This window comes from Castor canadensis, chromosome 10 (assembly GCF_047511655.1).
Source record: "Castor canadensis chromosome 10, mCasCan1.hap1v2, whole genome shotgun sequence".
Lineage (NCBI taxonomy): Eukaryota > Metazoa > Chordata > Mammalia > Rodentia > Castoridae > Castor > Castor canadensis.
Genome location: NC_133395.1, coordinates 113687715 through 113712573, shown reverse-complemented (window position 1 = coordinate 113712573; position 24859 = coordinate 113687715). Strand labels below are relative to the sequence as shown.

Here is a 24859-nt window from a genome sequence, read left to right as displayed (position 1 = left end):
AGCACAGGCAACAGTGATGGGGAATAACAAGTTATCAGTCTCTACCTGCCAGGACAGGAAGGGCAAGATCAAATGGTACCACTCTGCATAGACTTTGAACTTCTCACTGTCTGAATTTACAACAGTTAACTACTGGAAAAATGAAAATGACCTGGCAGAGGAAAACTTCCAAACAATTTTTTGTGTGCCCATATGTTAGCATATCATGTAGTCATTAAAAATCACATACACAGATGTTCAACTTAATACATATTCAAAGAAAAAAATGAGAACATCAATGATACATGGTACCTTTATTTTTCCCTATCAGATGTCAAGCACCTGTAAGCACGATAATGCAGTAAACATTAAAGCAGCTCTCACCCAAAGGTGGTCAATAACATAAAAGGTAAAACTTCCTCAACTGAATTAGCAATCTGGTTGCAGTAATCAGCTTGCTTGGTCTCTGGGAACCACCCTGCATCATCTGGGTGCTTCTCCAGAGTCCCTGGGGCTCTGCAACTTCCATGACCCATCAAAGCATCAAATTTCTCAACCCCACAGGCTGCAGGTGGAGGTTCATTCTGTTGTGAGCCTGCTGCTCTCACCTACCAGGCACAGTGCTTTGGGGGAGCTTACCCCAGAGACACAGCAGTCAACTTGTTACATAACGATAGCTTTCTCTCCTAATGGTGGCTCCTTGTCTACATTAGGGCAGGAGCTTCACCCTCCTAGGGTACAGGAAGGCTGCACTTCCAAGCCCCCACGACATGCCGCTTGGCCAAGCTCACAGACTGAAGGGAAGGGAGATACAGTCAGGAAACAGTCAGGTTGTTCCTAAGCAAGCATTCAAGCAGTGTATGAATATAGAACAGGCGTGGAATACCCCCACCACAGCTCCTCCACCTTATCCATCTGCCTGGGCTCTCAGGACAGGCTATGCTTTGTTTGGAGATCTAGGGTTCAAGCATAAGCTGCGGAGAAATAGCAGAAGGTCCAAAGAAGAACAAAATATGTGGTCAAAGGTCTCAGAAACATGCCTCAGGAGAAGAGGCTTACAGGGCTTTGGGAAGAAAGGGTTCTGGGGAAAATTTCTATGAGAGTCATCATGGAAAAAAGAAATGTAGACTGACTGTGGGCAGTAGAAAGAAGGCTTACAGGGTAACAGAAGTGATTCTCTTTGGGTTCAAGGTAGAATATTTGGGCAGTATTTATAACACCATGTGGATAAACATTTACTTAGCAGCTCTACTTACAAGACTCCCCATGTTCTTTGTGCTCCCCAGAGGAGGATAACTCATACATTATTAGGCACTGAAACAGTCTTCAAGGACCCTTGGTTTCAGTGGCTTTTTCTATGGCACACTAAGGATTCAAGGGCATGGTTTGGTGTGTGTGGGGGGTGGGGTCAGATTGACTATGTGGAATCCATGCTGTTTGCCCTTGGACCATTACCGCAGTTTCCAGCCTCAGTTTTCTTCCCTGTAGAATGGGGATACTATTAACACCTACATCATAGCATTACAGTGAGAAATAAATGAATCCATTTATATACAACACTCAATAGTACTGGCACATGAGTTATATGGCAGTTATTGTTACTTATGTGAGTTTTTTATATTTATAGAAATAATCATGTTCACTGTGGAAAGTTTGGTAATGACTAAAACATAACAGGAACAAAATTCCTTCAGCCAACTCCAGGAATTTAAAACCAAGGGATAAACACTGTTTTTAACAATAATTTTCCTTCCCAGAGGTGATCCTCACTGGTGATTCAGACTGGACCATACATGTCCAAAGATCCCCTGCTGACTCATGGGTCCCCCAAGAGTCTGTGCTGTTCCTTGTACTGTTGACATGGTACCTAACTCACTATACAGACTGGGAATGAAGTCCCACTCTTACTCCTCTAAATGGTCTACTTTTCTCTTTTTATTATTTTAATTTTAGCTTGTCTATTTTGTTTTAACAGTATATGTGGTCTTACATCCATTTTGGATGTATGCAAGGGTCTATGCTATAAATACGGTCATTACATTTGAAAAGAGCCTTGTCGTCCACGTGAAGTAGAACTGTACTTCAGGATCTCTGTGGCTGGGCAAACTCTGCTGCTTCTTCCTCAGTGGGCTTGCTCATATAGCCTTTCCCACATCTTGACCTAAACCCTGTCCTCTGCTACTATGTGCAAACCTTATGGGCATGCTGGCCTTTGTGCACACTTCCCAAAAATGCTTTGTATAGATTCCAGAATTTCCCAATCACTGGGGTAAAAATCTGCAGGAGAGAAATGGTAGCTTGGGTTTTCCCAAGTCAAACATGAAAGTGAAGAAATTTACATTTCAAAAGCACAGGGCTCCCAAGGGAACAAGAGAAGAGACACAAAGAGATAACCAGAGAACAATTAATATAAGGCAAGAACATTGGATTGGTTTGAAATGTGGGAACTCTGAAGGTGGACAGTCAGATGAAGGTGAGGAACATACACAGGGGGCTGGGAATCTGATCGTGCAGCTCCAAAGAGAAAGGAAAGTGGGATGAGGAGATAAAAAGCCATGACAAAAACCATAATCAGAACAAAAAGATATTAGCTCACTGAAAAGTAGCTGGACACCGGGGATAACTAGATCAAGTTTGGTAATAAATCTCTTCAAGTAGCATGGAAGGAGAAGCAAGTGTGGCAACTTAGTAGGTAGACGGTGTGCCGGCCCTCTGGGATGGGGGCTCTGAAACAAGGGTGAGCATAACTAAGAGTGCCTTTCGTATGATTAAAATGGAAGGGCTGGAGGTGTTGATGAGAAGGTTCAAACCCTCCGGCAAGGAAAACAAAAGGATCCAGTGAAGTCAAAACAAACCAAAATTAAAGCAATGGAAAAAATAAAGATGGAAAAGAAAGGAAACAATGGAGGTTACCTTGCAAAGACCCATGAAACAAGTTAGCAACTGTTAAGTCCATACGACATTTATTCCTGAGAAGGTCGCCTGAGGGTCAATGACAATGATGAAAATAATATCAATCATGGCTACTACTCATAGAATATCCACGTGTCCACAACAAAAGTGGAAACGCTTTTACATCCTTCAATATATCAATACATTCAATCCTCGCAACAGCTCTAAGAGGTAGGGATTATTACCATCATCTCATTTTACTGGGAAAAAACTCACAAAGTGAGGTGTAAAAGGTCACAGTCACTCTCAAACAACCAGCAGCCCAGGTGAGATTTGATCCCTAGTGGTCAGACTCCTCATAAGGTACGAAGGTGATATGTGCAAACTAGAACCTGGCAGGATCCTGGTAATATGTTTAAAGAATAAGAAGATATCAAACTCTGCCAGGTCATTGAGTGGACATGATGTCAGAGCAGTGGCATGTGGGGGAAAGAGTAGATAAGGAGGTAGCTTTTGTCGATGGCAAAGTTATTTTGTTTGAATTTTGGTTTAAACAAGACCTAGCACAGATGAAGAAGGAACTAGGTTAAATTTCTAAAGCAGATATGACTTTTGCATTTTACAGTGGAGGAAGAACATATGAGATTTCTGCTAGCTGAGACGTCCAGGTATCAGAGATGTAAATAGAAGGAAAGCCATAGCAAGGGAGCCAGGATGCTAGCTCCATTTCTGGAAGGCATGAGAATACAGTCTATGGTTTCAAATGGTTCCCCTCAATATTCCTTTGAAAAGCAGAGGACAGAGTGAGAGATGAAAGTACTGCTAGCATAATAAAACCCAGACAAATCTGGGAAGGTAGTATAGAGAATGGGGCTTTGGCACAGAGACACCAAAATAAAAAAACTAAGAGAGGCCCCAGAAGGCAACACTTGGGAAGTTATAGTTTTAGTAAGGATAGTCTGCCTGGATTTGCACAAAGGTAGCCATTTCTAACAAATCTTATTTATTGAGGAAGTAACAAGAATACCAGGCAGGGTTAAGTCATAGGCATAAGAAAACTTTTTGATATAGTGATGATGGTTGAATCTGAGGAGGGAAAGAACATGGTGTGCTAACTGCAGCAAAGTAGAGCAGGCAGAAAGTCTGGGAGGCACAGGAAATGGGTGGCCAATGAGACAGAAGAAAATAAGCCTGCAGAGCCTTGGACTGCTCTTCAAAAACAAGAGCTGTGCCCATGAGGTCCTGATAGGTGAATTCTGGCTGCCTAGAAGCCTGACTGCTTCGCTTGTAGGTGCCTGACTTGCAGGAGGGTAGGGCCTCCAGTTGCCCAGGTAGGCTTCCTTGAAGACGGCAGGCCCACCAATTACTTGGGGAGGAGGTTGCAGAAGGAACCAGAGTCTGCCAGAAGATGGTTTTAGTGAACTAAAAGGTGGGATGGTGGTCTGTCTGCACTGGTCTAACCCTCAGGAGACTTATAAAACTCCAAGTGTGGTAAAAGGGCCCATTGTCTCCAAATCCCTCTGGTAACCATCCTGCTGGTGGCCTCCTGGCCAGCTCCTGGGACAGCCTCAAGTCAATAGAGCTCTCTCCTATGAGACTTGAAAACAAGTCACTTACCACATCATCTCGGTCTTCCCACTCCACTTCAGAGAGGTCAACGCTACTATAGTTAGGTTTCCTTCGCTTTTTTCCTTCTTCATACTAGCATTGGACAGAAGAGAAAAACATGAAAATAAATGTCCATTAAATCATCAGCCAGGACAATCTTTATTCTCACAATTTCTGTTTCATGGATGGGGACTAAGTGAAGTGGTATCAGTGAGAAACCCTGCAGGATAACAGTCCCAGGGGTTTTAATGACAGGTACACCAAGGCCAGGTACCTGCAAACATTTGCTCTGGACTGAGGAATGTAAAAGCCAACTCTTTGCTTGGTATAAATTTACCTAGTGGATTTCCTGGTTCCAAAACACCAGATGCAAAGGAAAGTCCATTCCTTCTTGGATGCAATATGTATAGGAAAGGGAAACCCCTTTCCAAAGCAGATCAACCCACCCCTTCATGATGCAGGATAGGGCTTCTTACACACATTTACCAAAATCCTATCCTTTCTCCTATGCTTTATAATCTTTCTGTCTCAGGCCAACCCCTGTGCTTCTGGCTGAGAAACAAAAGCATTGATCTCCACAGTTTGTGTTGGGCTTAGCATGCTGGTAACATTTTGCAGACACACAGAAACTTCTATTTGCTATCACACTGGCCATGGCAGTACTAAGCTAAGCATGGCTACTTTACCTGGAATAGATGAGGGTATTAGAAATACTGCCAATTTTAATGGCCATTAGGGCATTTTTCTGGAAAAGCTGATTAGTGCATTAATAACTAGGGAAGTGGCTCTACTTTCTCCCTCTTAATCACTGATGTTAGTTACCCAGCAAGCCTACCATTTTAGTGACCAGACATTCATGTGTCTGGAAGTTCATGCATCTTGAGACCTTTTGTATTGGTTTTTGGGATGTTTATAAGGTAGGAAAGTCTGCCCTCTGCTGCAGACTAAGAATAAGGAAGCCTTTTACAAGTTCAGAGTATAGGATGAATAGCATACTGGAAAATGTGTGTGTGTGTGTGTGTGTGTGTGTGTGTGTGTGTGTGTGTGAAAGAGACAGAGAGAGAGAGAGAGAGAGAGAGAGAGATCTAGTTTTCTTTTTTATTCTTTTCTCTAGATACATCATCTTTTGATTGAATGGAAATGCTCTAAGCAAGAGGCAGGGTCAGTTTAAGTGTTTTAAGACCCCCAAACCCCAAGATGTCATTTTGGACACTGATTTGCTATTGCTCAAGGCACCCCACCCCAGGCAGAAAGGAGAAGCCACTGCCAATATGTAGAAGCAAAAAGGTCGAAACTAGCCCCCAGGGGCATCCTAGGAGACTGTGGCCAAAGGGGAGATCTAGTGTCACTGTGGTGTCAACAGGGCAAGTGTTTTTCCTGCACTCTTTTCTTCCCTATTGACTGCATTTCAGGAATTCTGTGCCATCTCTGGAGAGTCCCTACAGGCCATCATCACCAAGGAACGTTGTTCTGCCTGCCTCCAAGGAGCAGTGGGCTCTGACCACTGCATCAACCATACTTCCACTCCTTTCTCTGAGGTTTCCAATTAACAGACATTCACGGTCATTTTTATGACATCAGATCCACTCCAGATGAGGAGGAAGGAAAGTGGTTCCCTTAGAAGCCACTGTAAAACGATAGCAGATTAGCAGTTGGATCCTGTTATGGAAAGTTTGTGTGTGCATAAAGGCCCTGGGCCTCAGAGAGACAGGCTTGCTCTGAGCAGGAGGAACAGGAAGGACGTCAGCGGGGTTGCCAGCATGGACAGCAGCAATGGGTGAAAGGCATAAGATGCTAAAATGCAAACTCCGTTTTGATTGTCCCCATGGGAAGCTAGAGTCAGCCAGCCATTTGGACTTTGGCTCCATTTGCCAATGGCTCCCAAGCTCCATTTTCAGTAAGAACCTTTCCTGAGAGTGATCAGGCATCTGAGAATTCATGTAGCCCAGATCTTGAGCTTCAAAGGCAGAACTTTCACAATTTCTTAGGTAGTCCATTGCTGGGTGTAAACTATTGTGTTTTCTTTGTTTGTTTTGGTGTGAGGGGGAGTTCTTACTTTGATCACTTCAAAATGCTCCTTTATTCATTTATTATGTGTGCACTTATTAGAGGTCTCCAATAAAGTATCTATAAGGCACTGAAGATAGAAGATTACACAGCACTCCCCTCTTTCTCAAGGACTTACTTGCAGTTTATCACCCTTAATTCTGCTTCTGCTATTACCCATCCTGCACATGGAAAGAAATTAAGTAACAAGTTAATTAACAAGTTAAAGAAGATCATATAGTCAATATAGGGAAGGACAGCTTACCCACTACCAGCCCTGGCCAAATCTTTATGTTGAAGCCTCATATTATTTCAACCTCTGTTAAAGAAATTTTGAAAGACTCTGAGGTATTTTGAAAGTACCAAATGTACCTTCATCCTCAGAAAAAGTGTCCATATATTTTTGTGAGAAGGGCATGGTGGTTCTGCCAATACCCACCTCACTCTGGTTATGTGACCCTAAGCAAAGAACCCTGCTACTCCAAGCTTCTTTACTCAGTTGCAAAAATGAGGACAATAGAACCTGCACAGCAAAGACAGATTGAGAAGACGTTGGATATAGAGTGGCAGGACACTTGCAGGTACCAAATATACTCTTAATATATGGCTAGCACAATTGCTGATAGTCATACTCTTCCTGGGAAGACACAGGCTCCTTGCATGGATACTGCTAATACCTCACTTTCTTGAAAGGAAGGAAACTATTTGATAATTTTATAGGTCACTATGCTACAAATCACAGGCAAGCAGATATTTGTTGAAGATGATGGTACCAGGCAATCATAATCACGTCTCCTCCTGGTGTGTATATTACAAGTTAGGACTTAAGACTCATGGCAGAGAAATTTATACTTGTGCTAAAGCACCCAGGACCTTAGGGGCAGTATTTAGCAAAAGTGGAATCAGATGAAAATCCTGACTTCTGACCATTCTTAAACATTTTTTTTAAACAACCACTCAAGAAATGTGGGTCTTTATACCACACCCAAAAAAAGCTATTCAGGAAAGTTGGACATATTAGGGAGTAAGAGAATCAGAGATTTCCCAACATGCATGCTGGTCTATAAGCCATACTGCAGTGAGCCTCTATAAGTTAGGAAACAGGAGCGTGTCGGGTGGGGCAGGGGAGTGATACTCTCTCTGAAACTTTCTCTGTAGGAATGCTTTTCCCCAATGTCTGCTTAACTAGGTATGTGCAATGGGTCTGACACACTTTCTTCCAGGTCTTGATTAACAGGTGAGTTCCTTTATGATATGAACATTAATTTGGAGAAGAAAAGGAAAAGCCAGTGGACTACTGTATAGATAAAATAAGCCAAGGGCTAGAAGCAAATCTCAGCACACTAATTTTAACCCCACCTTTATCTTTCCCCATTAGGAAAGCATATTAGAAGGCCAGAAAGTAGAGCCCCATTAGAAAGACAACTGTGGACTGGCACCAACACCACATTTCCCAGGGTAAGAATATTGGTTTTCCTGTACAGATACCCTGGAGTCACACTCTCAGTAAACAGGGCTCTAGTGAAGGTGTCATCAACCCTGGTTCAGAGATGGGCATGTGACCTGAGGATATGAGGGAGGCCCACATCACTCCAGAACACAGGATTAGTTCAGAGGTGGGTACATAACCCAGGGCAATACAAATGAGGTTCAACCTGGGGGACATTCCAAGACTGATCTAGGAAAATGGGTCTTCTATCCACTGGCATGGCTAAGGCAGTAGAATGTGAGCTTGGAGTGCCTCTTGACCATCTTTGCCTCTACTTGAAGACAGTCTTCTTGAGAATAAAACCAGGACACAGAAACCAGAGAAAAGGTACGAAGAGAGTCCTGAAAACATGTGTGCCTACCTGGATCAAGCTGTGTCCAAAATCTTTTTACCCATGGATGTTTCATATACACTATATCCTCCCCACATTACTTCTCTTCCCCTATATAAAGACTGTTTTCAAGCTGGCTGGGGTTTCAACCATTAAGTAGTCAACAGAATTCCAACATGTATATATTTAATGCCTTTTCCCATTTTAAATGAACTACTTTACTAGTGTAAATTAGTTGTGGGAAGGAGTTTCACTCTGATATTTCCATACATGCATATAATGTACTTTGATCAAATTCACCCCTTCTATTACTCTTCCTTAATCTCCCTTTTTAAACAGGTTTTAATAGGTTTACTTCATTAAAGAACATTTTACATGAAGTATTTACAAACTGTAGTGCTTTAATGATTATTCAGGAACATGTGATTTATAAAATGCCTTACTGCTCACCAAGATACACAGTATTTGAGCAGAGCTGATCTCCCCCAAATGACAGAAAAATAACTGAGCTCTTGCATCACCAACTCCCAGGCCAGCTCCCCTCTCCTATGTAGCCTGGGCATGGAACAAATACCAGGTTTCCCCACCCCTCACCCCGCTCCATGACTGCCTCTTCTCCGTAAGGAGCTCATTACAGGGCCTAGGCATTGTATATGGCAATTGTTAGTGTATCTATAATCTGTAACTTCCTTTGAAAATGTGATTAACGAATTGCAAACGGTTTCCAAAGGTTTATAAACAGACTTTGAGAGCCACAGGTAGGTTTGTAGCTTTTGGTGCCTGTTTTATGAAAAAAATATGTACAGGAGAATTTAATAAGGAAAGATATTCTGGGATATGAAATACTTTGAGGTGAAGTTTCAAATAAAGGCCAGATGTGGTGAACACACAAACAAGCCTGTGGCCTAGGAAGATGGGACAAGAAGGCACCCATCCTTGGAGCAAGCCAGAAACACCTGGGGGCTTGTCTGAAATGCCAGAACATTCTTGGCAGTATTGAATGGTCTGGATATGAGCACTGTTCTGTGTCACCTGCAGGCTGACTTTGGAAGCTCAACTGGATGGGCCAAGGTAGATAGCCATGCTAATTTACAGAAGACAACAATGCTTTTGCCTCTTATGTGTTCTTCTGGGAAAGTCCTGAAGGAATCACCTACAAACACCCATGCAGCCTCTGGGAAATCAGGAAGGTATGCGCTACTCATTGATTAATGGTCTGTGTGGCCATTCCTTCCACGCTGCCAACAGGAAGAAAAGAAATGGGGTGGGAGCTCACAACTGGAGAGGAATAAACCTTGCCCAGGACAATGCCATCTGGAAGATGGGAGTGGCAGAGGCCCAGAGCCAGTCATACTTAGTCTGGGCAAGTGTTTCTTTCCCCGGGCAGCCATGGGCCTCTTGTGGTGAAGGCCCTCCCCTGAGGCCCTGATCTTGTCTCCTCTACTCTGTGAGACCAAAGCAACTATTTCAGATAAGACATGAGCCTGTGGGCATCCTTCTTTCTTGAAGATGATATAGGAGATGGGGCCTAATGACCACTGGGCATATCATTCTTCCACTAATTCATGTGTTGTTCCCTGTTCACTTATGTTCCCTCAAATTCTGTTGTTGCCCCAAATCCTGTTGTATACCTAATATTTCCCAGACCCTTGCCAAGTGCAACAAGACTTGGGAAGGCCAGGAGAAGCAACCTAGGAAGATGAGCACTTGTCGCCAAGTTCCTTGTCACAACTCATCCCCAGTGGATCAGACTAGATCAAGGGAGGCTTTTAAGAAAGGTGGTTGAAAGCTAGAGCCCTGATCAGACCCTGATTCTAAACAAGTCCACATGCTGTGTGCTCTAGGGTTAAATATGTGCTTCTCTATTCCCCATTTTCCTCATCAGTGAGATGGAGGTAGTAGCACTCCGCTCACAGGGCTGCAAAAAGAAACGAATGGGAACAGACATGAGCCCAGAATGTCATATGTCCTAACAAATATGACCTGAAAATGTGCCCACCCAGCCAGTACCAATGCCCACTGATACTGCCACTGACTTATGAGATGTGGTAGCCCCCGCCTCACAGAGCTCATCCTTAGGAAGTGAGGGTGGTCATGGGATAAGGTGTTTCTTAATAGTATTGCTATTTATTAGTAGTCTTCCTTCTTTAAAGGGGCTCTAACACCTGGCTTGGTGGCTCATTATCAAGGTCAGAGTGAAGGCCAGGCAGACCTGTAGCATAGTGCTACTCCTTTCCCGAGAATCCAGCAACTGGATTCCATTTTGCCAGGCACAAATCAAGATCTCTGTGACGGACCAAAGGAGGTAGTCCTAGAGGAACAGAGCCCATGGTCACTATCAGCCTCTGCTATCCTAGGGATTAATAGTAGCTCCTATGAGTGTTATAATGGCTGAGTACTTGTGTTTTCTTTTTTGATTACCCATGTAATAGAACTGCTCCTTGTAGAAAATGTGACAAATGATAAAGTACAAAAAATGAAAAGAATTCTACCTTCATTACCACAACCCAGGGATCACCACCTGCCACTGCTGTCTTCCCAAAGAGTACTTTGAAGCAGTTCCTGCTTTCAGTTTTCAGAGTTCATTGTTTCCCCAACAAGGAATTTATAAAATGCAGCAATAATCTGTTCTGCTTTCCAAATGACTGCCTTTAGAAAAAAAAAAAAAAAAGAGAAAGAAGAGGAAGGAAGAAAAGAAAAAAACACCTTTTCTCTTCTGCCAGCCAACTTTCTCCTCACCTCCCACCATTCTTCATGAAGAGTGAATGGGTCTCACGCCAGGCACAGTGCTAAGCACTATATGTACATATCTTATTTAATTCTGCAACTCCAGCTGGGGGAGAATCGCTTCACAGATGGGAAAATTAGAGCCTAGAGATGACAGGTCACTTGGTGACATGGCTTACAGGCAGTGGGTTGAAGTCAGAGTCAGACCATCTCTGCCTGCTTTCTGAGTCTCCCTTGAGTGGTCTATCTCCTCTTCACGAACTCACTTTCAGTCCAGGTGCCCATTGCTGCTGTACTGCACATAGTGAGTCAACTTAGAGTCACAGAACCAGTTAGAAGCCAGATCCCAGGATCAGGTTATGTCTTTGTTAACAGCTTATTTGAGTTGTCCTGGTGGTCAGGGATGCAAGAGTCAGTTTTAGATGAAGAGTAACTATGGGGGGTAAGGATCTTCAGGGAGGCAAGTATTACTCCCCATGCCCAGTTTACAATATATTATTTAATTTCACCTGGATCCCTCTCATGGCCTCAGACAAGGCTCCTTATACCTGAGGATATCATTTAGCTATGATTTTCACCAAAATCATACTGCCCCTTTGGTTGTTTGACTCTATAATAACCCAGACTTCTCTAGGCAAGACACATGCTTGGGTGACACAGACATTATGCCAAGATAGAAATTCCGATAAGTCTGTGTTTGAGATGAAATCCTATGTGTCATGTGAAGATGAGAAGCCCAGATACAGCACTGGGAAACAGGGCCATGAGGGTGTGTCCTAAGCCAGCAGAAAGAGGCAACAGGGCATGTTGAGACAACGAACTTTTTCCTTTTTCTAAAAGGTACCTTGCTCTTATTAATTAATGTTTTAAGTATCTCAAAGATGAAAAGTTCTATGTGTTCTCTTAGTATGATTACAAAATCCTTTTGATCACTGTAAAACTAAAACAGCTTGGGTTTTATTTTAAGAAAAAAAAAAAAAACAATTAACAGGCTGCTCTGAAAACACAAATGACCTTTATCTTATTCAGTTTCCTCTGAGTAGCCCTGAGTCACATACCCTATGTGTGGGGAAGTAGTGGTCTAGCCTCACCACCATTTTGTAGGTCAAATGTGGCTTACTACACCATGACTGGATTTAAACTCAATTCTCAAGAAACTAGTCTGCCTTGTAATAGCAAGCTAAGTCATAGAAATTAAAATTGTATTGAGTGGCTGGGACAGGAGGAAGCTTTTGTGCTAGCAAAGGGACAGGGAACAGGAACTGTGAAAGCTGGGAAGAGAATGGCAATGCCAGGCTTCAAGGCTTGGGTAGAGGGTGACACTGAGGAGAAACTGCTGCCTAGAGAAAAGAAAGCAGGGCACACAAGGGTGACATCCAAAATAAAGATGCATCTGGGTACCTGGGGGGACATACACTCTTATAAGTTTGAATACTTTGAGACAAAACCCTGTCTAAAGTTAGATGCAAAACAGCCTTCAGAATGAATTTCAAAGTTTCAAATAGAGTTGCACTGAGTTCCTGAGTCTGGATATATGCCTTATTCTAAAACCAATTTTATACGAGTTTTCTGACACCACCATATCGTTAGGAGATAATATCTGAAGTAAAAGAGTTTCTATAATTGAAAGGTTATCTGTGATATCTGGCAAGTAACTTTTTTTTTAATTTACAGAACTTTCTTTGGCATTATTCCATCGCACAATTAACTATATCAGGAGACCTTAGGGTATGTGTCAGACCATTTTAAATAAGCGGCACAATTGGGCTCAGCAAATTGATTCTAGTGTTGCAACCTCAAAAACAATGAATTTTCTTATTCATTCAAGAGTGAATGGAAAATGGTATCAATCAACATTGCCTGCCTTCCATTGGGGCTGCAGTGAGCCACCCACCGCACAGTGAGTTCTCTATGTGGTCAGATCCTGGCACCCCCATTCCTGATGCTTCTCCCCATCTCTGTCACTGCAAAGAGGACTCTGGTCTGTCTCATCATCTCCACTTGAGGGGATGGCAGTCAGAACACAGGGAGCTCTCCATATCCAGGTTTTTATACTAAATAAATGATATGAATGGCAGCAAGCTGGCAGTGAATCTACAAGTGAAGTAATAGAGGGAGGCAACAAAATGAGAGAGAAAGGAATCCTTCCTTCCAAAACAATTGCTGTAACAGTAACTGTACTGTAAGAGTAACAGCCTACATGGAAATTGGGAACCTTCGTCAAGTGCACACGTGTGTGTGTGTGTGTGTGTGTGTGAGATTTTTTTTTAGGGAGATGCTTGGCATGATAGCTTTATGTTGTTTTGTTTCTCCTGTTAAAATTGTTAAAGATACTTGCACAGGAAGAGAAAACACGAAGGGATTCATCTTTGTGGACACCTCCTCCATGAAGTTTTCTGTATCCTTCCAGAGAGAGTCTCTCTCCTTCTTCACCTGTGGTGGCTCTTATTTTGCATTACCATGAGGACATGGTAGTTTGAAGCATGAATTGTGTCCAACACATGCTCTCCATCCTAGCCACATCCTGACCACCAAACTGAGCAGATTCTCATCCATCATAGTCTATCCAGTCCACTGGCCTGGTGACTCAGCAAAACATTTAGAGGTGTGTGTGTGTGTGTGTGTGTGTGTGTGTGCACGCGCGCGCGCCAATTACAGCGATGTATCTTTTAAGAAATGTTTTTGGATACATGGTGGTCTGAATAAACCCAAGAAATTTCTGATGTGATTCATGACTCACAGGAAAACCAAAGGTCCCCTGCGAGGAAGATTGGCCAAGTCTCTTTAGTAGTGTATTTGCCTGTGACCATGGAAATGTAGGCAGAGGCAGGACTGGGAGAATATAATCAGAGAAAGGGCCAGTGGGCCTATCAAACCACCACATCCACTGATTGCCTCTAAGTGTCTTGAAGTTGAATTACATCAGGCCTGTCACCAGCTTATTGTCAGCCACCATGGTACTACTCCCCTGAATTGATCACAAGTGTCTCCAAAGCAGTCTCCCTGCCTGGATTCTACCCTCCAACCAATTCCCATGGGTCCAGCCAAAGGGATTCTTCTACAACCAAAATCAGACCGTACCATGGCTTGGCCTGGAGTCCTTATGGCTCATGACCTGCAGGATAACCCCCAACATTCCAGCATTGCACAAGGCCCGTCTCTTGGCCTCTGTATGCTGCCTTGCTCTCACCACTTCCTGCCTCTCACTATACTCCCCAGCTAGATGGAAATGGCTGTTAAAAACGTCAGTATCATTCTTGCCTTCAGTAAGCCTTTACATATGCCACTCCATCTGCTCCTTATATCCTTTACCCCAACTCAGAACCAAGTGGCCAATCCCTCTGACCCCTCTGGACTCAGATGAAACTAGAGCTCCTCAGGGAGATCTGTGCTGACCTGCTAAGGTTGGCACCATGTTCTCCTCAGCCTCCCATGGTGGCCCTATTTCTGCACTAAACTGCATACTTACCATATAAGCTCCTAAGCATCTTGGGAAAGAAGTATTTCTTGTTCATCATCAGATGTGCAGTGCCTAGGAGAGAGCCTTGCAAAGAGTAGGTTCTCCATGAGTAGATGATGGGTGAGCGAGCAGAGTGAATGAACAAATTAGTATATGTACTCCTTTCACAAGTACATGCATAACACTGCTATGTGCCAGGCCTGGCCTAGGCATTTTGCAAGCATTTACTCACTTAATCCTCATCACAATCCCTACCATAGGCATTGTTTTAGTTCTCAGATTTCAGTGTAGAAGACAGAACTGAAGAGTGTAAATAGCTTGTCCAAGGTCACACACTTGACTGTAGCAGAGGTGAGGTTTGACCCCAGACATTTTGGTGGCCTCAGAGAAACACATATGAAGGAGCTCCCTGTTCTAGAACTAAGACTGCTTTCACTAATGCCTGCCTGAGACATGTTCTAAGGGCCCAGGAAGGGGACAATGGCAAGGTGACCTATGGCCATCCATCAGGTTCCTAAGATTGAACAGAGCTGAGTTTAAAATGATCAACTCTTACAGGAATCTCTCTCTTAAATACATAAGAAAATGATATCATTATTGGCACTTGAGCCTGGGTGAACATGGGCTCTACTTAAGGGGAGTCCAAGCCATTTTAGTATCAAGACTGGTATAGTACTGGGAGTCAGATAATGCCATAACTCCTCCCTTGTTACTTCTGAATCCTTTTCTTGGAGTGTAGCTGGAAATTTAGAGATACCAAGAGAGAGGCCTTCTAGGACAATCTGAATACTTTAACTGACTGATATTCCAGATAGGTTTGTTTCTAAAATCCCTACATTTCTTCCCTGGGGAGAGGTAATAACACTTGGTGATGTCTTGATGTGCCAAATACCTTGGTTTGATTTCTCTCCTCTTTCATCTGTTTATACTTCCCAACCCTGAGGAATTAAGCTTAGCTCATTGGGCAATCCTCTCTGCTTAGGCACAGTTCTGCCAAGCCAGATCCTGTCCCAATTTAAATCTGCCTTGAGCATTCCTTAGTAGAGGGGTCCTTAGGCTTTTGATGTACTTTGGAGTGTGTGTGTGTGTGTGTGATGTGTGTGCATGCATATATCTTCCTTCTGGCTGATGTTCTAGATTTGTCCCCTCAGCTTGGTCTGGTATGAATTGTGTTCCTTGATCAGGTAGACTTTGATTCTGTTATCACTGGATCTATTTATGGTTTAAACATGAAATGGTCCCCCATTGGTGAAGACTTGGTCCCTAGCTGGTGTCTACTTTGGGAGGTTCTGTAAACTTTAGGAGGTCAGGCCTAGCTGAAGGAAGTAGGTCATTGGAGGTGTGTCTAGAGGCTGTATCTTGTTCCTGGTCCCTTCCTCTCTTCCTTTCTTCTTCCTGGACACCATGAGGTGGGAAACTTTACTCCTCCATGCCCTCCTGCCATGATGTTTAGCCTTACTTGTCCCACAAACAGTGGAGCCAGCTACCCATGGACTAAAATCTCTGAAATTGTGAGTCAAAATAAATCCTTCTTCCCTGTAAGTTGTTTCTGTCAGGTTATTTTGTCACCATGACAAAAAGCTAACTGACACAGTCCAAATGGGAGAAGCCATTATGGCTATGGTAAATGTCCCCTTAGCTTGCTCCTCAAGTGTCCCCCAACTTTCCAGAGAAAGACAGGCACAGAAAACACTGAATTTCAGAGCTTAACCCAGAGTCTCATAGGTTGGAGCCAACAGGCCAGCTTACCTGAGATTTTTGACCCTGAACAAATGGTGTACAACCACTGGGTTGGTATACAAATAACCCAATATAAACTTTAGTTACAAGCTAAAGAAATGTCACTGGGTACAATCCTACTATGCCACCTAATGGAGGGAGGACAGGGATAGACCCCATCCCAAGGAGAAAGGGGCAAGTCAGGCTTCAAAGAACTTTCAGCAAAAGCCCTGACTGTATTGGTCAAATGACTTTCTTGCTGCAGTAATCTAAATGTTTGGGTGTTTCCTTTTGCCCAGCAAAGACCCACAGAGAACATGGAAGTGGCACCTGGGAGGTGTGGTTAGAAACACATTTGCTTATCACGTGATTAATGAAAGTGGAGCAAAGAGCAGAAGAGTAAGAGTGTGCTCCTTAACAAGGTTCAATGGTCAACTTGGAGGTGTGATAGGGATAAAATTAGTGTGTCAAAAAGTCCATGGTTTGAACAATTTTATTTACATTCTTTGGTTCTTATCATTTAGGATTATATAAAAATGACAGCTGCTTATAATTATTTGGGTATTTGGGCTGCAATAATTAAAAACATGTGCCTTTATCTTACCGCTACCAGACTTAACCCTGTGAGGTTGAGTCTACTGAACTTCAAAGAGGGAAGCAAGAAATAAAAAAAAATAAAAAACTCCACACATTACTAACAAATTTCTAGTGATTCATTTAAATGTATAACCAGTTATTCCAACAGTCTTCAAACCCTTCATTATCTTTTAAATATATATAATTTGAGACTGCTAATTAGACAGCAATTTAATGCTCTCAGGGGGATTCAGATGCAAGGTCTTTCTAAAATGTAAACTCTGAAGAATAATCATTGGCATTCAAATGATTGGATTCTTCAGTTATTCAAATGAGTGTGGGCATTCGCACAGTCAGATCATTTGAATAGTTTGTTGTCAGACCCAGCTGTAGGATTTTATAGGCCCTTCAATACCCGGAGGGCAGGGCTGGGTTATCTTGTAGTCCATTCCAGTTCCCTGGAGAGAGTCAGGATGGGCTCCTAGAGAAAGCCTAGCATCTCTTAAGCAGCTCAGCCTCCTCTTAGGGGCAGATGGCTTTCCTATTTGAAAGAGGAGCAAACTTTCTTAGAAACTGCAGTTATGAAAGCCTTAATGCTTGTCACTCAGGCTTTCTCTGGGCTGGTCTGCTTGCTATTGTCTGGGCAGTTAACATTCTAATTAATAACTCTCTCTCCCCAACATGCTGCTACAGATGGAGGAGGGGAAGGTTTCATTCTGCCTTGAGCCTGCACTTCCTGTGTATTCCTACCCCCATGGAGATGGTCCTTTAAATTATATAAAGATGTGCTTTGCATAGAGCAAAGCAATTGATCAAGGAGATGACAATGGGCAATGATAGAAGCCAGCACTCACATGTCAGCCTCACAGTATGGCTAGGGTTTGCATTCCTGAGCTGGGCTTGTAGCTAGTAGCTGAGGCTCATTTCTCCCACGAGGGGAAGGAGGTGCAGACAAATCTATAGGAATTTTTAAGAGATCATTATTCAACACATTGCCTGTAATTACATTTTGATGAGCTTTTTATTGCTAATTCATCATCCAAGATGGGGCATTCTAGATATGAAATTAATCTAGTAAAACAAAGGTCAGCCATGTGTCCAGTGAAAAGAAAAGCCTTTTCCTCATCAATAAAGCAGCAGAGACTTCTATCTCTAAGCCAAATTTCCTTTCAGTGCCTATGCTCTATTATCAACAACATGAAGCCGATGCTCTCTTGTAGACTTCAATACAAATGTGGATGTTCCCAGAAGATGGATGTGTGATGGAAATACATGCACTGTTAGAGAATGGAAAGCATGCCTACAGCCTTCACATTAATGTAAACTTCTTTGTGGACACACTCAAAACTGATGCTCTAGTCTAGAGCAAATCAGTTTTTGAAGACAAAATCAGTGCAGTTCTCTTAGAGGTGGATCCCAAGAAAGGATTTCAGTGCAAGGTTTGCATTTGAGAGGGGTTTCTAGGAGACACCAGCAGGGACATGGCATAATGATTCAGCCATGGGATTCAACAGACAGGGTGCATCACCAACCATGTCATCACTGTGAGCATCTGGAGCTCCACCCCACTGAGGAACTCTGGAAACCTGGTAGAATATGCACCTGGGTGATATCCAACCAGAGGCAGTGCTCATCAGCCTTTGGTGGAAGGATGCTAATTTGGCATCTGATGCATCTGACCTGCTGCATGCCTAGCAAGAGCGGACTTTAGATGTCAGAAAGCATCTTCCACAGCTGCTGGCAGCAGTAAGCCACACTGCACATGTGAAAAGGTAAAGGGGATGGGGCTTGGGCCTCATATGTGACCATTTTACTAAGACCTTGGGGGTACATGTAGGAATTTGTCAATAAAACTGGTTTGAAAGTCTTTCCCAAATCTATTTACAGATTTCAGAGCATGGCATATCCAACACCTCCATGCCTCATGGTCTTCTCATATACTGTTTCCTTGGCCTGGTCTAGTCTCTATAATCTTTATGTGGAGATTTCTTTCTCACCCCTTAGGGCTCAACTTAAAATGCCATGCCTACAAAGGGGTCTCTCTTAATATCTAAATAAGGTAGGTGCTTCTCCCTACTTTTCATTCTCTCATATCCTTGTTTCTTGGAGAGCTTATCCCACATGTGTGATGTTTTTTTATTTATCTACTTATTTAAGAGCTTAAAAAAAAAACCCATCTTCTCTCTGAGATTGCTAACACCAAATAAAGGGAGAATTATATCTGTCTTGTTTGATCACTGGTTCCCTGACATCTAATGGAGTGCCTGGCACATGACGGGTGTTCAATGAATATATGTCACACAAAAGAAGGAAGGGGAGGGGATGAGAGAGAGAGGGGAGGAGAAGAAGAGGGAGGAAAGCAGAAGGAGGCAGTGTTCCAGCAGCACACAGAAGAGCAAGTTACTCACTTAGGTATCCCAAGGGCCCTCCTGCTCCAAATTGTGCTGGACTGGATCAGAAACCATGACCTCAAGCACAGGCTACAAACAAGCTCCCTACTGCTTTCCTCAGCCATGCACTCCCCACCAAATGCTTTCATAAGTTCTACTTGTCAGTACTTCCACTCATGGAGCTTGAATACACTGTTTCATTGTGTGGGTGTTCCCTCCTCATTCTTCTTCTTTTTTGGGCAGTACTGGGATTTGAACTCAGGGTTTTATACTTGTGAGGCAGGCACTCTATCTCTAGAGTCGTGTCTCCAGCCCTTTGTACTCTGCTTCTTTTTGGAGACAAAGTCTTGCTTTTTGCCCAGGCTGGCCTGGACCATGGATTTATGCTTCCCACTGTAGCTAGAATGGCATGTGTGCCCAGCTATTTTCCATTAAGAGAAGGTCTCACAGACACTTTGTTTTGGCCTGGGCTGGCCTGTAACCTTGATCTTCCTGATCTCAGCCTCCTACATAGCTTGGGATGACATGTGCATGCCACTGTGCCCAATTATTAGTAGAGATGGGGTCTAATTTTTTGTCCCACTAGACTCAAATTTAGATCCTCTGGATCTCAGCCTCCCAAATAGCTTACAGGTGTGAGCCACTGGTGCTTGGCCCCCCTCTCCATTTATTTATCATTTTACTTCCTTTTCCAGGTAACTTATCGGACCTTGGATATATAGGTGTGAATAGAACACAATCCGATCAGTGTCATCAGGCTGCCTTCAGTGCAACTGGGGCAGATGTGTCCAGATAATTCTTCAATGTAGTGAGGAACCCAAACTCAATGGTCTATGTGATATACTGCTTTGGGGCTGAGCTGTGGTGGGGTGTCAGACTGTGAGTTCCCTGAGAGCAGGGGTCAGAGCCATGTCCAGCAGTGGATGCCATATTTGGGGATTTCACAGCTACATTAGTAAGGCTGCTTTGGTTGTAAGCAACAAATGCCAATTCTTAATAACTTGATCAAAAGGGAAACTTATTAGAAGGGTATGTGGAAATACTCCACTCTTACTACAACGGGAGACAAAGAAGTAAATGAATTAATAATACATGAATAATGAACCAATATGTCTCTCACTCACTCTTTTTCTCTCTCCTCTTTCCTTTTCTCTTTCATTCTTTCTTTCCTGGTAATGACTTAAGTGAAATAAACCTCTTATCTTCTACTTTTGTATCAGTTAGGGCTCCAACATGGAGCACAGTTAAGTTAGCTGACTGAGGAGGGTTGAATAAAGAGGCTATTGTAAAGGTATGCGTAGGGCACAGGAAACTACAAAAATTATGCAGGACCCTGAGACTAGAAACGGTGGGGACCTTTTCTCCTACTCTTCAGGAAGGAACAGAGAGAGGAACAGCTGTAGGAGCCCAGAACAAAAAGGCCACAGAGAAGGGCTGGCTTTTGATTGGAGTCACAGGCATGAACACATGCCCCCAATCCTCTCTCCATTATCTTGTGGGTGTTCCCACAAACCCCACCAGCAGCTCAAAGTGAGGAGCCACCTGTATTCAATGCAAGTTGGCATCCAGGGGCATAGGGAGAATGTCAGGGAGTCTGAGGGTGGCTCTTTAGCCCAACATGATGTTGTAAGAGAACCTGAGCACACAGCTTCAGAATTGAGGCACTTCTTACAGTTGAATAAGTTAAATTTTATGAAAAACCACATTGCCCACCATCATTTTTGTTTTTATGAAAACTGCCCCAAACTTACTTTCTGACTGACACTTTCCTTAGCTTAAGGACCAGAAATCATTCTTTTGTTTTTTCTCTCAAGGATTTATTTATCTCATTAATTTTATTTTTAAAACATTTTGTTGCATATGGGCCATCTTCACACACAGGCAAGCTCTCTATGATAAGTGCTAACATTTCAGTAATATGGGAACTTAAGGAGCCCAGGCAGGTGGCAGGACTCAGGGCAGATCCTTAACACTCTGGGTAGCTGCTGCATTGTCATTACTGGTCTCCTACATGCTGTCAAGTCCAGCATCCAGAGATTAACTAGTAAGGCACTCCGAATGCACTAAAACAAAACAAAACAAAACAAAAACGTATGGAACTGACTTCCAAACCCCATCTCTTGCCCAAATCTCCTAGCACACACTTAGGCACAGAACATGGGGACAAAGCTTGAGGTCTGCAGGGTTGAGCATCACTCCACCTGAAAACTCCAGGCTCCACTGGCCTAGTTAGTTCCCAAGATCAGGAATTTGAGCCTTCCCTCAGAGATGCAATGCTCCCACTCCATGTCCTGAATGATTTCATCAAGAAGAAAGCATGCAAGGCTCTGGTGTCTCCTTTCCCAAATGATGTATTTCAAAACGAACAGCTTGCTCCATGGGGATCACAAAGTCTTGTTTATTTGTTCTCAGAGATCTGCTCCTCTGAGCAGATACACTTACTTAGCATCGTTTAATTCTTTCTTTTAAACTAAATGAGGTGGATTCCAGCTGGGCTTAAGCATGGTTGCCTGGACTCTGTTCTGAGGCCAGACATCATCTGCTTGGGGGCAGCACACAGCAATGCCCGCGCGCCACCTACTGGATGGTCTTCTTCAGTTCATCATCAGCCAGAAAGCAGAAGGCAAAGAGGCTGAGAAGGGATTGGGAGCATTTGCAGATCACTAAGAGGTTTGTGCATGATGCAGGATGCACCCACGGAACACATAGTCATGAGACAGAAAGAAGTGCTTCCTGGTCTTGCCTGGGGAGAGTGTGGAACCCCTGCTGAGGGAAAGAAATATTCCCAGGGTGGGCTGTGGAAGGTTCTCCTCTACCTCCTCTGTTAAGCCCTCCTGCATTTGAGGACACCCTTTACTGAGAAAGACAGAAGCTTGCTCTGTGAGCTCACTGCTCTTCCTAGTCCCTCATGGTGTTGTGGAACAGTTTTGTGTGGTGAGCCTCTCCTTTGTCTCCATTAGCTAATGCCAGGCTTGATGCAAAAAAAAAAAACAAAAAACACCTCTGATGAATGTTTGTAGGCAAGCAGGAGGACAGAGGGCAGAGCAGAGAGAGAGGAAGGCAGGCCAACCACACATGCACCTAACATGGCAAGGACTGAATGTTTGATCAAAGAATGTGTGGCACCGGCACTTCTCAGTTATTGTAGGGACTTGGTTCCCAGACTCTAACCATAAGCATCACCCAATATCATCTCAATCATTCTTCCAACTTTCTGACCACTCTCTTTGTGTAGCAGCAAAGTCCCCAAAGGATAGTAGGGGGAACTTAAACACACAAGACACTTGGCAGGAGTGATAAGTAACCTGAGGAAACTAAAGCAGGGGACATAGAGAGCAATAAGAAAAGGCATGACTCCTCTGAGGTGACAACTGAGCTGAGAGGTAGAAGATGAGGAAAAGCCAGGAGGATGTGGGGCAGACAGTACTCCAGGTTGAGGGGAGCAAGCACAAGCATTCAGAACAGGAAGGAGCTTGGGACTTCTGAGTAAGGGACTAAAGGCCACAACTAAGGATATGCAAAATTACATAAAGATCCCATTTAAACTTCACATCTAAGACTCTGGAATTACACAGACTCTGTGCACATGGTGTACGTGAGAATTCTAATGGTGCCCCTAGATTTCAAAGTTCTATTTAAACTAGTGTTAGATTTGCACTCTCTAATTAGTATTTAACATGTACCCATGGCAGTGTCCATTTAGTACTATATGACAGAACCAAAGAATGATAATATTTACATGTCACTCTACGTAATTATCTTCTCCAGGGGCCCATCTATGGACGATGTACAACAGCAAAAAGGGAACAGAAAAATAAAGTACTCAGGCATCCACAGAACAAAGAAGAATCAACATTTAGAGTGGGGCAGGGGCAGTCAAGGAGCGACACAGGGAAAGGTTGGTGACATGTTAGAACCCAGGCTGCAGAGAGTGGTGGCTGGAAGAGCACTATGGAATTCCAAAAAGGTGTAAGACTAACAAGTTAAGGAAGATGACATCATTATCTGCAGAATTTGGCTTTATTGGAGGGTTGGCCTAGGTTTTCCAGAACCTAGAAATGGTTTTGCTGTCTAAATATCCTCGTTTAGATGACCTGATGGCTCAGGCTCTCCTGATGTAGCTGGTGCTTCTTCTCCCAAATCTACCCCCATCCCACTAGCCTCTGAGGCACAGTTTGGTTTAGGAGGTTAGTGTGGTTTAGGAGTAAACCTTCAGGGCTGAAATAGCCAGAGCTCCAAGCCAAACTAGAAAGATCATCTTACCTGGCCATCAAGCCAACTCCCCTTGAATTCTGGACACCCCCCTCCACTTCCACCTCTAGAGGCTTGGCAGGCCACAAGGGGGCAGGAAAAATGTCAGCGCAGGCTTCCAGGATGACACACGTGATGGGGAAGCAGTGGTATCAGTAGAAACTGGGACTGTCCTAATCCACTTTAAAGAACAGGAGTCACTATGATCCATTTTATTTGGAAAGGTCTAAATGTGTGGTCACATTTTAGATTTTTGCTGTCCCAGATCATATGGCTTTCCAGAACTTGAAACATTAGACTGAGTTAAGATATATTCTAAGTCTAAGAGATAGCATAGATAAATGGGACCTCATAAAACTAAAAAGCTTCTGTTCATCAAAAGAAATGGTCTCTAAACTGAAGAGAACACCCACAGAGTGGGAGAAAATATTTGCCAATTATACATCAGACAAAGGACTGATAACCAGAATATACAGGGAACTTAAAAAACTAAATTCTCCCAAAACTAATGAACCAATAAAGAAATGGGCATGTGAACTAAACAGAACTTTCTCAAAAGAAGAAATTCAAATGGCCAGAAAACGCATGAAAAAATGCTCACCATCCCTAGCAATAAAGGAAATGCAAATTAAAACCACACTAAGATTCCACCTCACCCCTGTTAGAATAGCCATCATCAGCAACACCACCACCAACAGGTGTTGGCGAGGATGCGGGGAAAAAGGAACCCTCTTACACTGTTGGTGGGAATGTAGACTAGTACAACCACTCTGGAAAAAAATTTGGAGGCTACTTAAAAAGCTGGACATCGATCTACCATTTGATCCAGCAATACCACTCTTGGGGATATACCCAAAAGACTGTTACTCCAGAGGCACCTGCACATCCATGTTTATTGCGGCACTATTCACAATAGCCAAGTTATGGAAACAGCCAAGATGCCCCAGCACTGACGAATGGATTAAGAAAATGTGGTATCTATACACAATGGAATTTTATGCAGCCATGAAGAAGAACGAAATGTTATCATTCGCTGGTAAATGGATGGAATTGGAGAACATCATTCTGAGTGAGGTTAGCCTGGCTCAAAAGACCAAAAATCGTATGTTCTCCCTCATATGTGGACATTAGATCAAGGGCAAACACAACAAGGGGATTGGACTATGAGCACATGATAAAAGCGAGAGCACACAAGGGAGGGGTGAGGATAGGTAAGACACCTAAAAAACTAGCTAGCATTTGTTGCCCTTAATGCAGAGAAACTAAAGCAGATACCTTAAAGCAACTGAGGCCAATAGGAAAAGGGGACCAGGAACTAGAGAAAAGGTTAGATTAAAAAGAATTAACCTAGAAGGTAACACCCACGCACAGGAAATCAATGTGAGTCAATG

At 43.3% G+C, this 24859-nt stretch overlaps 1 protein-coding gene across 4 annotated transcripts in view; it reads right to left on the bottom strand.

Moving 5' to 3' along the window:
- Cacna2d3 (calcium voltage-gated channel auxiliary subunit alpha2delta 3) overlaps positions 1 to 24859 on the bottom strand; it is a 903262-nt gene that overhangs the window by 190144 nt on the left and 688259 nt on the right. For all 4 annotated transcript variants that reach the window (XM_074043965.1, XM_074043966.1, XM_074043967.1 and 1 more), the window contains one exon: positions 4489 to 4572. In XM_074043965.1, the coding sequence (XP_073900066.1) occupies positions 4489 to 4572 (84 nt within the window). The remainder of the gene's footprint in view (positions 1 to 4488; positions 4573 to 24859) is intronic.